Genomic DNA, 14,596 nt, shown 5'->3' with positions numbered 1-14,596 from the left:
TTATAATTGTATCTGAAATTGTTAGGCGAAAATAGCCTGCATGCCGAATTTCAGATCTCTAGAGCAATCAGAAGTGGGCTAATTTTCGTTGTCAATGTTAACAACAAACAAATCCACAAACAAACAAACGCGAAGCTAAGTTAAGAAAAACGTGTTAATAATAATAAAAATACGTAGCACAAAATACAATTAATGAGTCAATAATACCGTCTTAGGGCCGCGTCAATATACTGTGCAAACCACATAACGCAATAATATTTTATTAGTCCAGTAGAGAAAATTAGTTCCCATGCCTTGATATGCCTAATCATCTGCGGCGACTCAAGCTGTGCTACGCAGTTAATGAAAAAGTTTTGCGTGAGCCATGCACCATCTCCACTTGAGACCCACCGAAGTAATAAATTATTTAACCATTAGTATTATCTTTGAATTTAAAATTCAAAAAAGTTTGGAGACCATTATAAAGTTCAACAAAGTTTAGCAGTAGCATGGTTGAACTATGCATGGTTGAACTGCAGTCAATCATGAGCTGTAGTTTCTGTCGTCCGCCATGATAATGACAAGCGATCAACATAACCACTTCTAACTACCGCTAGGGTCGCAATGTTAATGTTCGTTTGTTAATATTGCGCAATGTAGCTCTAGACGATCCAACTTTTCCAGTTTGCGTGATATATTTTCAGGGTCATGAAAATCACATAATATATTGCGCAGCCCCTCAATATGGCACCTAGACACTCAATATTATTGCGCAAACCAAATTATTGTAATATTGTTTATCAAGGTATTGTGTACAAAATATTGTAATATTATGGATCTAAGTATTGTGTGCAGTACTCTATCAATTCCAGAAATCTCTCACCCTGAAAAAAACTCAAAATTTTTATGTGGGGGGAGACCTCCATCAACCCCCAAACCCCATAGGTTCTGTCTGACCCCCATCGTCTGAGCTGAGATAAGACGGTGTCCTGCGTTCAGTCCTTTCTGAACCGTCGTAGTGTCGACATACCAGGGGCCGTATTATCAAAACTTCGTAACTTTTTGTACTTCCGACAAAAAATTTACGTGTTACGTAAGTACACTCTAATTTTGGCATTATCAAAACATTCGTACGTAAGACTTAGCTAAAAGCGTACTATCAAAACCATCTGGCCAACTGACCAATAGAGGCTTCGGATTTGTTTACATTCTGTGAACTTCGATGGCGGGAATCGAATCAATCGATGCCTTCGACGGTATCTACTATCGAATGCTGTCTGTCGGTATTGCTCCTTGTTGGCCCAGAAAAAGCCGTTCTAAAATAGTTGTGAACTCTTTTTAATAAACAACGTGAGTTACCATAGGTTCTGTCTGACCCCCATCGTCTGAGCTGAGATAAGACGGTGTCCTGCGTTCAGTCCTTTCTGAACCGTCGTAGTGTCGACATACCAGGTAGCCGAAAAGTTGGAAAGTGTGAGTACCCTGCAGTGTAGCTCTGATATGTGTAAATAAGTTATATTATAGTGAGTGAATATTGATAAATCATCTTGAAGTAAAGGTGGAGACTAGAATTATTTATTTAGTTGATATCTAAAATCCATAGACCACGTGGTGTTGTTGAATTAAGTTGGAGACACGTGCATTGGCAACGAGTTGTGACCCGTGAGTTCACGTTGAGTTCTTGTCAGTCCACGTGAAATTTTTACAGGCCGAGCTACGTGCATTTTTATATAATTTACAATTTGCTGTTTCCGACATGTATTTTTTTTATTGATTCTATTGATCTATTCTTCACTAGGAATGGCAAGTGGTCTGTTTGTTACTGTACATTTAGAATGACAAGTGGCGTGTTTGTTCCCGTACATTAGGAATGGCAAGTGGCGTGTTTGTTGCCGTACATTAAAAATTGCAAGTGGCATGGAATGGTATGCGGTTTTCAGACCCGACCTAGGTCTAGGGCTATGCCTTATCTCTCTTTTACTAACCTTGAAATATTCTACAGTGAAGATAGCTTGCAACACCGTGGCAGTGGAGATGGGTTGCGACACCGAGGCAACACGGAAATTGATTCGTGACATCGAAAAGTTCAGTGAAACTCTGAAATCCAAGGTAAATTATCTTGAAATTTTACATGTATCATGTCTTGTTAATCTTAAATCCATTGTTGGAAACACACTGAAAACGATAATTTTGGTTTGCATGAAAAATACGTTGGATGTTGTTAGCGAAGTTAGGAATGCTTTGTTAAGCACTCACTTTGAAAGAAGGTCATACAAGAGCTCTGCTGCTTAGGCTCACTTGATAATATGCTGCCTGGATATTTATCGGACACCGACGCAGATGTTTTCCAGCGTGTTAGTGTTAGTTGCAAAGAAAATGGCTGGGAATTAACATTTCTTTTTTTTAGTAGCCGATGTTCAAACTGTGACTACTGTGAGTTAATTTTTTATTTATTTTATTTTAAAGTGAACTGCTGTGTACATCACTTAGGGGCCGTGCCCATTGTAAACGTTTCAGGATTTTTGCGGCCCATCCTTCGTGTTTTCAGTCGTTGCAATCAGCTCGGCATAAGCTTTCATAAATATGCTGAAATTAAGCATCGTATTTCCGATTGATTTTACTGTCACATTGGCAGGGTGAATTTCGTAATAACTGAAAAGATGTAGAACATAATTAATGACGCCTGCAAAGAACCCAGTCGGGCTGAGTCGGCTTGAATTATTAGGACACTTGCGTGCAGCTGCCACTTTAAATTTTCGAACGGTAGCAGCATTTATTTTTAATGAAGGTTATTGTAAAGATGAAAGCAATTAAAATCCATTTTTTATTGTTTTGAAATTACCTGCTATAAAAAATTCACTTCCAATAAGATATGTTCAAATGGAATTGTTCTTAAAACGTTATTAGTCTCATTTCAATCAAACTCACATGATCTAAGAAGGTGATCAATCAACTCCAGCTTTTACAGAAACTCGATTTTAACTTGATTGAAATATATGAGTTGTCATAGTGAAACATTTGCAATGAAATATGATAAGTTTCGGAAATTTATGTAAAATAATTTTCTCACTGCTACAAATTTTTTCATAAAAATTCTCTTTGCAGAAAAATGCCAGCGCAGATCTCTCGATCCTCGGCACCCTGAGGTCGCTGTTGAGGGAGATCCTAATCGACTCTCCGGATATGGAGGCCGCGAGAAAATTATTGAATGCCTTCAAAGATGTAGCGTTTGCCGACCTGAAAGACTACACTATTGAACTCGTCACTCGTTCATTGAAGCTAATAACTTATGAATTCAATGACTATGAATTCATTTATAAAGCCACCAAACAAGACGCAAACCTTGTTCGATCCCTTCGCAATGTCCTCAGAATCTGCCTTGAAGGAAAACTTTCGGCTTGTGGCTGTACAGGATGCCGGAGAATCCTACGGCAATGCGACGTAATTTTTAACAAACTGGAAGAAGCCATGGAATGGATGGAAGCCGCCATTTTGCTCAAAGATGAAAACATTTTTAAATGTTTCGATATAAAGAAGGCTACGAGTTTACGCTACTATTTACTTGAACAAAAGTGCTCCGACTGCCGTACGAAGCTCGACACGGACGACAACTTCATAATTTTTAGCGACTGCACTCACGTCTTGTGTTTGCGGTGCTACCCAGCCACATGTTCAGCCGGAGGGTAAGTAGCAGTAACTTGGAATTTATATGCTTGCAGACCAGGTTTTAGGCCGCTAACATGTCAGCGAATTTGTTCAGTTTCCTTCCTCTATCAATTTGTGCCGTCGCACGCTCGCTGGCTAGTATCACTTGTGATATGATTTTATACGCTACGTTTGGCATCGTCAGAGACGAAACTTTTCCCGTATCAAGCGATTCACGGATCGGCATTTGTCACGCTTCCTTCCCCAGAGACCAAATTTTTAGCAAAATGTTATCATTATCTATGGCAAAAACTTTAAAAAAGTCAATGTGAAAAAGTGAAGGACAGCATTTCCATCATGATAGGTTGAAATTTCACTCTAGCCATCATTCAATATTTGCCAAATGATGTTATTCCTTCTCGTAACGTAGCAATGCCTAACGCGCTTTGTGAAGTGACAGCCGAACGTTAATGAGTTCATTTTTTGCAGCACGGCGTGTCCGCAGTGTCGGCGCAAGAGTCCCACTACGTTGGAGAGCTTCACCGTCAGTAAGATGTTGGCCTTACGCAAATGGAGGTCGAAGAATCAGAGTCACGAATACTTGGATAGATCAGTGCCGGGCCGTCACAGCGTCGTTGAAATACAAACTTCACGAGGACTTTATATAGAGATACAAACTACACGCGGACATCATGCAGAGATTTTAGATTTTCTCCAGAATTTTATTAGATTTGATAACGATTAATTCAGTAAACTGTTTGATTACGTTACCGAATTATTCACTTTGCGGTATGATCCACATGGTAATGGAGTAATTTGCACGGAAGATTCAGCTTCAAGCCAAAGGTGTCGAAATTTATGTGCACCCATTTTGGGCATAACGAAATTTTTAGTGAAGGCTAAAAATAATACAACAAAAATTAAGAGTAACATCTTTTTCATAAGAAAGCCACAAACGGAGAGTGGAGGGTAAAACTGCATGAAGTTGAAAGTAACACCGCCTGGACTGGAGGCTAGCATGGCAGGAAGGAGAGGATGACACGTCAGAAAGCAACAGAAAACACAGCTGAGACTAGAGAGTAACAAGAGTGACGAGTAACGCGTTAGAAAGTAGCATGGCAACTCGGCTGCGCCATGCTAAGAACTCCGACTGGAGGTTTATTAGTTTTTGGCTCCAACGGAGCGTCGCAGTTGAATGCTTCTGAGGGAAGTGACTTGGGGGCGCAGGTTTTTAATTAACACCGGGTGTGCATCACACTAAAAAATTCAATACAGCTGTGAATCAATCCCATCCTTGAATAACTGGTTGCAGCCCAACAATAACTAACGTAGTACGGAGTGTCCGTAAAAGAAAAATTCGAACGATAAGAAAATAAAGACCAAGAAGAATATCAGCCGATATTTGAAGAGCACACATGACTGACTAGTAAACTTGAATATAGTAGAGAACCAGCTAATGACAATCTTCCGGCTACGTCCGAAGACAACTCATCTTTCTATAGATTGAGTGTCAAGTTTAAAATAATGCGGAAAAAATAAAAAAAAAGCCTTGGGCAGGAGTGTTTTTTTTAGCGGGCCGTAATTGGCTGCTACGGCGTCAGCAGAGAAGTGTTTTGGTCCGAGTTCGAAGCTTGCATGGAAGAAGTGCAATTCAGTCCAGCATCGTCTACTTTTTCACTGTGTTGTAGCTCTTCATTTTTCCGACGACTGGCTCGGAAATTTTCCCAGTCCGCTACATTTTTCATAATACACTTCAGGGCCCGGTCAATTTCTTGCCGAGGAGATCCTCCGAAAGACGTGCAGTCAATAGCGTCTGTAAAACAAATCAATAGGAACACTCAACAATGGAGACCAAGCTATAGGATGAGTGGACTTCAATATGTTTCATTTCATAACTGTTGACATTACAAATTAATTTTTAATCAAATGCATTTGGGCTCTGGAGTGCGTGCCCTTAGAATACAGTTTTCGTACCAAGAAGAACTCTGTAAATTCCATGTTCCCTGAGACTTATTTTAGTTCTCAATCGTTTTCCGTCCAAACCGGTGAAGGAGAAGGTGACCGCGAGGGCCCGCGTCATTAGGCGCTTGAGCATCGCCCTCAAGGTGGCTTTCAGCGATGAGGCCTCCAGCCTTCGTAGCGTTTCGATCTGCAAACGAAGTAAATCGAATATAAAAATTTCCACTTAAAACAATATAGAATTCGTAGCATTTCGATCGGCAAACGAAATAAATCTATTGTAAAAATTTCCAATTAAAACAATATAGAATTCGTAACGTTTCGATCTGCAAACGAAATAAATATAATGTAAAAAATTTCCAATTAAAACAATATATAATTCGTACCGTTTCGATCTACAAACGAAATAAATTTAATGTAAAAATTTTCAATTAAAACATATATAATTCGTAGCGTTTCAAAATGAAAACGGAATAAAAATAATGTAATAATTTTCAATTACAGCAATATAGGAAGAACACAATCCAAACATGCTTGTACAAATAACATTTCCTGTAAAACTTGCATTAAAAACAATAAGTCCTAGTGAAATGGAATCAAATTTGAAGCAAAAGCTGCCTCCATTATTGCTGAACACGAAGATGTATTTGCATCAGCTATGTTCCAATATTCGAAAGACTCGCATCAATTCATAACTTACTATGTTTGCTCCAGCCAACAAAACTGCCAGTTCTTCTAGTGTAGCAGCGGGTTCCATGAAAGATGTATCGAAGAAGAGAGGTTGCAATGGCTTCCTCTTCATTTGCAGGATGTTCTCGTGAAGCTCCTTGAGCAATAAGTTGTTCTCCTGTCCAAAAAACAACGATTTCTTCAGCATTTTTCCAAGTGAGGCTTGTTCTTTTTCTATGGCTGATAGGCGCTTCTCCACGGCGGCATACTGGAAACTTCTGGTCAACTCCGGAGCATCACAAGAATCTTCTGCTGCTGGCACAGCCCTGAATTAAACAAAGAAAAAAGATCGTGCAAGCCATGCTACATCTATTCTGGATTGTGCATGAAAAGTCCTGAACAAGAAAGAAAATTCATACAAACGGCTGTTGCAATTCTACCCTAATCTTAATCGTGTACCACTAGTGCTGTCTCATCGTTTAATCTATTAGCCTCACATCATAGACTGTAGAAATGAATACGACCATTCAATCATAGTTCAATTAGAAAGTATCTTTCTGTATGCTTTGTCAGGTTTTTGAATGAAAAAAAAAAACAGGTTTGAAAAATTAACCAAGTTCAGGGCAATTATTTCAGTGGCTTACTAAGTTACTAAGACTTGCCAGTTTTAGCATGGGATTCGGACGTCACATTAGGAAAGTTTTCAGGCATAAATATTTTGATTTTGGTAACAAAATAATTATTGATATACTAGGGACAAAAAAAATATGTTATTAACAATAGGCCGAAACCTACGGAAATAATCAATGATAAATTACTAAACTCCATAGCTCACAATGAAGGGTTGGAATTGTCTGATCCACGTTGTTGGAGTTTTTGTTTGCCAGATGGCGACTTCAGTGCACGCGCGCCCCCTGGGTCAGTGGCGGACCTCAACCCTGAAAATTCTGGCATGACAAAGATGAACTATTATATACGAGTTCTGGAATAATTTCTGATATATAATACAATACATTTCATAATAGAACTACAGTCAAAAATTAACACTACAGAAAGCGTGTCAGGGTTTTATATAGATGGCATACCGTGTTCATGAGAAGGACTAGAACGATTTAGTAGACACGGACTGCGTCGAGAGGATCCAGCCCGAGCATGAGGTGGGGCATTGCTTTGGCCAGCTGAGGAAGATTAAACAAATGAGATGCGATTAATCGTTTCTACTCAATGAGATGCACTTCATTGTTTCTATTCAATAACATGCACTCAATTGGTTATACTCGGTGAGATGTACTTGATCGAACAACATGAAAGTAACGCGTAATCATCGGTATACGTCAAACAGCAGACATCTTCCAAACAATCACCCACATTCGACATAAGAGTTTGCACAAATGGTGGTTTCTGCATTGAGCTTGCTTAGTCACAGGTCTTAGCTATATACACATACAAAGGCCTTCCAACTCTAGTAACGTGAACTTTAATCAAATATTCATTTTAAGTGAGAAACAGTGGTGGCATTACCTTTGAAGTTCTTTCTTTATACATATAAATATGAGAATATCAGGAAAATGTAATTTCCAATTTTTTTAAGGAAATCCATTTCTATCCTACTCTCGCAACAGAGGGCAGGACACCTCCACCGGTCCGGGCTGCAGGCAGCTTAGTCCCGGGCTGTTGAGATATTGTATTTTTTGTTCTTTAATTAATGCTGCAAACAAGTAATTACTTGCTCCGCTTAAGAAAACTACCTATAGTTCAGTACAATTCTGCTACAAGCCTTTCCTGGTTGCCTCCCATTGCACTGACAGAATCAAATCAAAAGAGGAAATCAAAGTGAAAATAGTCATTACATCTGGAGCGAGCAGGTGTGGCATTCGCTTAGATAGATGAAAACGATAGATGCAATGGTTTTGAGAAATCCTCTCATTAATATCAAATAGGAATTTGCTATTCCAATCTTCATCAAAATAACAGGCTAACAGCTACTGGAAACGGTAGGTAAAAGGATGCTCCGAGTAGTGATAATTATAAATAAATATATTAGAAATGACTGGCTAATTAATTCTTACTATCAATTCATTCGAAACGCTTTCACTATTGCCAGTCAAAAGACGTGAGGAAATAAACGTACGTGGTGCGCTTCCTGAATTGACGGTGAAACTGCCGTCGCTCTGCGTCGACGGTGTCGGCCTGCAGGGCGCTGGCTTGTAAGTTGGCCCGCACTCTGATAAAAAATAAATGTGATTAATATAACAGGCAAGAATCAAAATAACACTAAGAGTTCAAGTCGTACCTGTCCTTCCCTGCCATAACAATAATCTATTTTAAAGACGTAGTACTCGAAACAAACGTGATACTAATCGAAAATTTCATCACGTTATACGATCGTCTCAATTCTTAAATCGACCCAATCCACTGCTTCTATTTTACCCCAAAATTTCCCAGCTTACAGGTACTGACACTCAATTATCCACAAGAGCAATCAACATTTTGCAAGAAATGAAGAAAAATAACTAGGAAAATGCACAAGTTTGAACAAGACCCTAACGTTTCTGCTCTTTATGTATATTCGGCTTGTGGCTGACTCAGACAGAAATTACAAAAAGTTATGCTTGCAAATTGTGCGTAACACAAACTAGGCACAATTTCGAAATAGTTGCAGGTCTCCATACACTGCATGCACGGTTCGGATGAATAAGACTAGGAAGTTATTCACTGAGATAATATAATCAAGCACCTCACACAATAAATTTTAATCTTCAGACTGACCAACTGCTAGCTCTAGTAAAGTGGACGTTTCTTGCCTTCATTGTCGATAGGCCCTGTGAGATACTTTAAATATCTCCCAAACGGCCAGCCCAACATCCAAAATGGATATCTAATTTCAAATAATAATCACGAATCCATGCACAATGAATGAATTACCGGATAAGCGCAACTTCTTCCTGTCAGGTGAAGCCGTCAGCCCCTGGCCACTTGCGCTCATACTCGCAGGCCGATGAGTCCGATACGGTGGCGGGTTGAAGTCTGGCAGGGGCAGAGGTGTGGCGCCTTTCTCAGGCCGAAGAGTCCGATACGGCGGCTTGTTGAAGTCTGGCAGGGGCAGAGGTGCGGCGCCCTCCTCAGGCCGAAGAGTACGATACGGCGGCGGGTTGAAGTCTGGCAGAGGCAGAGGTGCGGCGCCCTCCTCAGGCCGAAGAGTCCGATACGGCGGCGGGTTAAAGTCTGGCAGGGGCTGAGGTGTAGCGCCTTCCTCAGGCCGAAGAGTCCGATACGGCGGCTTGTTGAAGTCTGGCAGGGACAGAGGTGCGGCTCCCTCCTCAGGCCGAAGAGTCCGATACGGTGGCGGGTTGAAGTCTGGCAAAGACAGAGGTGTGGTGCCGACATCAACAAGTTCGTCCTCGGAAGACGAGGAGCAGTCAGATAGCATCATGCCTTCCACCTGAGAAAAGTCATCTGCAGGCAAAGCATATGTTCACTATTGAAGCCTATTAATACTGATACATAGACCGACATCAATGTTACTGGGAAGAAATGGTAAAATAGTTTCAGTACAAAATAATTCGATGCTTGTGTAAGAAATTAACACGTACGCTGAAAGCAATGCAACGTCGGTAAGAACTCATTCAGGTAAATTTAAGCTGAATTCGCTTCTCTACCGCTTGATGATAGAACGCTAAAATATGAATTTATCAATCAGGTTTAAATCATACATGCAAGTTTATGACACTCTCGTAGCGATTAGATTTTGTCTTAAGGTGCTTTACCCTTATCTCTATAATCCATATTTACATATATTTGATAGTTTTGTAAAACTGAAAATGTGATTGGGTCAAATTTTGATTAGTCCTAAATATAACGGGATATTAGATAAAAGCAGCCATTACAAAGTTACTCGACTCCCACCAAGAAGCACCTCAGATGTGACCAGCATTACATCACTAACCTGAAGTCGCGGCAACTCGCGCTATAGGCCATTTCTTCCAGTTGTTCTTATCAGGAAGGCATTTTTGCTGGGCCAGCTTGATCGGATTTCCTTCACCAGGCCAGTACGAAGACAGACCAGAAGAGTTACTGAAAATCCAGCTCTGTGGAACAACGGCCCAATTTTCATTATTGAAATAAACTCCAACAAAGTTCTTGAATTTTTTTCCAATCATGTTTCCCACAGTAACAATTTATTTGCATAAGTAGAACTAGAATCTGGAACGAAAAATCACAGGTCAATTATAAACTTGCACACACGAGAAAGTATCACCAGTAAATCAAAATTGTAAGACATCCAGTGCCAACTGTTGAGCGGCAACACTAGTCGAATGCCGATGTTAAAATTTTACCCGCCCCACATCGATGCGAGGAAATGTGACGGTCGGTCGGATCAGGGTAAGTTTAGTTACGGTTTTTAGCGAACTCCACATTCCTAATAGAAGTAATTCGAAACTTTTGCGATCAATATCGACTGGTTGGACAAGCTGTAATTTGTAGTAGAATGGATTGATTCTGTAATTAATTTCAAAATTAATTGAAAATAACCAACTTTACATTTTCACCCCGATATTCTAATCTCAAAAACGACGGGCAATAACAATATACTTATACACTGGGCTCTTCAAGTAAAAACGTGCGAGTAACAAATAACAAGTGCGAGAACAGTGAAAGTAGATCACAAGTAATTTTCGGCTATTCAACGCCATTAACAAACAAAAAAAAAAAAATGGCCAAAAAATAAAGATAGAAACAGGCATTACTACGCTAAATAATTGTTAGAATTCAATTTTATTCCAGGAACCACTTTATTGGTTGTTCAGTAAACCAACATATCATTTTACTGTGAAACTCTTATGACTCTAAATAACACTAGGGTTAACTGTTGACTATTTAATGCTATCATGGCGGCTGACATATTATACGAAGCGGGCGAACATGACGCAAGTAATGGCGCTCACGGCAACGACCAGCAGACAACTCCTCAGGCGAGGGAGCCACGACTAGGTGGTACTCGGTAGTCGGAACTAGGCGAGTGCCTGCCAGTCTAGCGCGGCGACACCGACACCCGGATTGACGAACGGGACCTAATTTTTATATCCATGATTATAATAACATCTTTAAATATCGCAGTTCAAAATTATGTTCCTGTATAATTTAATGTTACAAAATAGACACAATTTCAGAAATAAACTTAGTCATTTGTGAGAGATTTCAGATATTGTCGAAAACCTAACGTTTTATAGAAAGAAAATAATAGTCCAGTTCTTTCAGGGAGTCCTCTTAGGCTCATGCGAACCATCATTGCGACCGCAGGCCTTAAGTAATTCTTTTTATGAATCTATACATATCTGCTTCTTAAGCAAGGCATTCGTTAAAGAGTACATACAAATGGAAATGTGCGCAGATCATAACTGAGCAAGCAAGCATATTAGTCATCACTTAATCTCGACCGTTTCAACTCGAGAAATTTTATTCCCATGGTGCACTTCTCTTGTTACGAGACAAGAATGTCAAGTTTTATTAAAATTCCTAGACCACGAATAAAAGTTTACTTCAATAACAGTTAAGCAAAAAAAAATTTTTTTTTAATTCTCAGTTAATCAGCAACAGGCAAAGCAATACAAGCTGTAATTAGGTATGGTAGCTGTAATAAAAAAGTTCGGTCCGAATAAAGAATGGAGTGAAATAATCCCATAAATTATAGTCAGAATGCGAACAAATTGAATAAAAATCCGACATCCGAGAAATACAGAACTGAGTTTTTTCTTGTGAACGAAAGCTCCACTGCCAATTACACGCAAGTTGCCAGCCAGCATATACCTACTGTCCATACCTAGCTAGACTACGTAGGCTTGTCACTAAAATTTTGGTCACAGCGACCGAAGTGCTGTCACTGCTGTGACGCCTGACGAGGTTATCGACATAGTCATAGACGGTACTAAGAGAGCTACCGACCGTCAATATTCACGGCGCCAATCTTCAATAGAAACGATCTATTATTTAAACAAAAACGAACCACAAGTTTTTAAAGAGATTGGAAAAGCTTCTTGTGTAAGTTTTATGGTAATCCAACCCAACAAATCGTAGTTCTGATACTATTTCCAGAGACGAGTAGCGAGGTTAGTTCGGTATCATATACGTCTCTGCTGAGTGGCTACTTGTCAGCGTCGGTAGGGTAGCGGGAGGGCTCTTGTCTAAATGTCATTGCTGGCGAGTGACTGTTGACATTTTTTACTCGCGTCAGTCACGTGGAACATGGTTTTACTCTTAGTAAGGCCAATGCTGCCGACTGTCCGAGAGAATTTGATTCATTTTTACCAGCCATGAGAGTGCACAATAGATCTCAGTTTAGGCAAGAATAACAGCTATTGTAGTTCAGAATTTATACATGAACCATAATTTAAGGATAAATTCCAGCAATCTTCATTCATGCCTTCATGGTAGGCAGCAACACCTCAAGCTCAAGGCTCAACATCTAACGTGCTCTCAGGCTGTCGTCTGTCACTGTGACTGTGTCACTATCACAAACACGGTCTCCGTTCTGTGTTTGAAAAGTAATGGAAAACCTATTGCTCTCTTGAAACTAACAACTTTTCAAAATCTGGATCTTAATATGCGTCAGAATTTAGAAAAGCAAACACCAGGTACACTGCCCTAGTAGAAACATCTTGTTCACTCCACCTATCAGGGAACACGTGCGCTGCCTAGCCTCGAAGCATTTGAAAGCAAGGTAGAACTTGTGATCGCGATGATACTACGCTAGTCACACTCATACTAAAAGAACACTTAAATCGTAATATCTCGATTTATATGATGAATATAATCCACAAAACGTAGGACTTTAGCAAACGATTAATTCAGAATCACTCCGGGAAGAACCAAGGCATTGTCACACACTTGCTGCTGGGACTAAGCGTAAATGCAAACTGCGGTGCGGGAGGGGTACGTATGGGGGAGACCGCAGCCAAAGATCCCCCATGTCATTGGGGGTCCCTTAACTTGCTGTGATGGAACCATTTCTTAAAAGCCCTAATCAAATGAAGCGCCATCTACGCATGGTGCCGATGGTGAAATTTCAATTACAAGAAAGCGCTGCTCGTTATTGCGATAGAAACCAATTAGGTTTGGCTAGAATGAATAGAATATGCTACAATGCATGAGAGTACATGTAACTCTGACGTATCAGACCAATTTAAGCAAGGAGTTTTCTAAATTGGCGGCGAATTCCTCCTGATGGTAATTTATCAATTTTTTTTATTATGACGCGCTGAAACTATTTCAAGAGGTTAAATTTTGCTTCAAATATCAGGCATGACTTTATTCGTGAGAGGAAAATTACAGCGCGTTCAAATGGGTAACAAGTTTCAAACGGAAGTGTCATTTGGTAGCAACTGCTGCTATATGCAATACGATGAGGGCGCTCACTTAAGAAATTCAAGGTATAAAGCCGATTTAGGCAGTGGTTTCCAAACTTTTTTAGGCTGGCGCCCATTGGCTCCCTAGTGAATTTCTAGCGCCCCCCACAGACATACGCCTCTTTCTTGAAATTTAGCACGCTTCAAATTTAAAAGATAAAGGTTAAACACAAATGTGTACTCCACAAATAGAACCCCATTAATTGAACCAATATGTTTTCCAGCTGTTTCAACTGTTTCAGCACTAGAAACCTAGGACGTCTCGGGCGAATTAACGGCCGGACTCGTGGCCAGTCTCACGACCAATCTCCAATTTCAATTATCAAGCAATATCTCCCAAACTATTGAACGCAGCTCTATGAAACTTGGAACACGTATTCATCAGAACCTAACGGTGATGTTTAGCTCGTACTTTTTTTTAATTTCGCCTTCATTCTTGAGCAACGCGTATATTTCTAAACAGGCCAAAATTCTCAGTGATCAAAGAATTTCTTCCAAACTATTGAACAGATTTGAACGAAATTTTGATTATACATTCATAACTACCGATCGGTGATTTCTTAGCTTACATTTTTTTCGATTTTACCTTCGTGTGCGAGTTTTTTTTTTCATTTCACCGTCATTCTTGATTTCACACTTCATTATATTCGGCCCGTATGGCCAGAAATGGAAACTTCTCTTCTCATGTTACCCGGAAATTACTTGAATATCGCATGTAATTTTTCACATTAAAAAGTTTGGTCAGGTAATTTTTTCATTTAATAGAGACATCTGTATTGATTTATGTTGAATGATATTTTCGGTTGGAGGATGGCGTTCGTTTGTGTGTGGTCGTCGAAGTCTGGTACCGTGAATATAAAAGAATATTTGAGCGCGTATCCACGATAACTCTCGCTCGTGTCGGCAATAAAATTTTAAATAAAAGTATTTATTGTGATTCA

The 14,596-nt window shown here is 39.8% G+C and overlaps 2 protein-coding genes across 2 annotated transcripts; one reads left to right on the top strand and one right to left on the bottom strand.

Annotated features, from left to right (window-relative positions):
• The first annotated feature begins 1,422 nt into the window (after positions 1-1,422).
• Positions 1,423-4,369, top strand: LOC108664569. Its single transcript, XM_018151184.2, has 4 exons — positions 1,423-1,452; positions 1,982-2,088; positions 3,085-3,662; positions 4,114-4,369. The coding sequence occupies exons 2-4, from the start codon at positions 2,014-2,016 to the stop codon at positions 4,367-4,369; spliced, it is 909 nt and encodes a 302-aa protein (XP_018006673.1). The 5' UTR covers positions 1,423-1,452; positions 1,982-2,013.
• Positions 4,370-4,543: 174 nt separating this feature from the next.
• On the bottom strand, positions 4,544-10,412 carry LOC108664588. Its single transcript, XM_018151208.2, has 8 exons — positions 10,199-10,412; positions 9,178-9,708; positions 8,384-8,476; positions 7,338-7,430; positions 7,088-7,199; positions 6,284-6,578; positions 5,599-5,773; positions 4,544-5,437 (listed from the first exon to the last, which is right to left on the bottom strand). The coding sequence occupies exons 1-8, from the start codon at positions 10,410-10,412 to the stop codon at positions 5,214-5,216; spliced, it is 1,737 nt and encodes a 578-aa protein (XP_018006697.2). The 3' UTR covers positions 4,544-5,213.
• Between the last annotated feature and the right edge of the window lie 4,184 nt (positions 10,413-14,596).

Source organism: Hyalella azteca, unplaced genomic scaffold, assembly GCF_000764305.2.
Source record: "Hyalella azteca isolate HAZT.00-mixed unplaced genomic scaffold, Hazt_2.0.2 contig15442, whole genome shotgun sequence".
In the NCBI taxonomy this organism is placed as follows: domain Eukaryota; kingdom Metazoa; phylum Arthropoda; class Malacostraca; order Amphipoda; family Hyalellidae; genus Hyalella; species Hyalella azteca.
The sequence above is the reverse complement of the archived record's forward strand: the minus strand, read 5'-3'. Positions and strand labels throughout refer to the sequence as shown.

Coding starts and splice junctions, on each gene's coding strand:
- LOC108664569 (XM_018151184.2), top strand. CDS start 2,014: ATGGGTTGCGACACCGAGGCAACACGGAAATTGATTCGTGACATCGAA. Junction 2,089..3,084: donor GTGAAACTCTGAAATCCAAG/GTAAATTATCTT, acceptor TTCTCTTTGCAG/AAAAATGCCAGCGCAGATCT. Junction 3,663..4,113: donor GCCACATGTTCAGCCGGAGG/GTAAGTAGCAGT, acceptor CATTTTTTGCAG/CACGGCGTGTCCGCAGTGTC.
- LOC108664588 (XM_018151208.2), bottom strand. CDS start 10,412: ATGATTGGAAAAAAATTCAAGAACTTTGTTGGAGTTTATTTCAATAAT. Junction 9,709..10,198: donor GCGAGTTGCCGCGACTTCAG/GTTAGTGATGTA, acceptor CTTTGCCTGCAG/ATGACTTTTCTCAGGTGGAA. Junction 7,200..7,337: donor TAGTCCTTCTCATGAACACG/GTATGCCATCTA, acceptor TTGTCATGCCAG/AATTTTCAGGGTTGAGGTCC.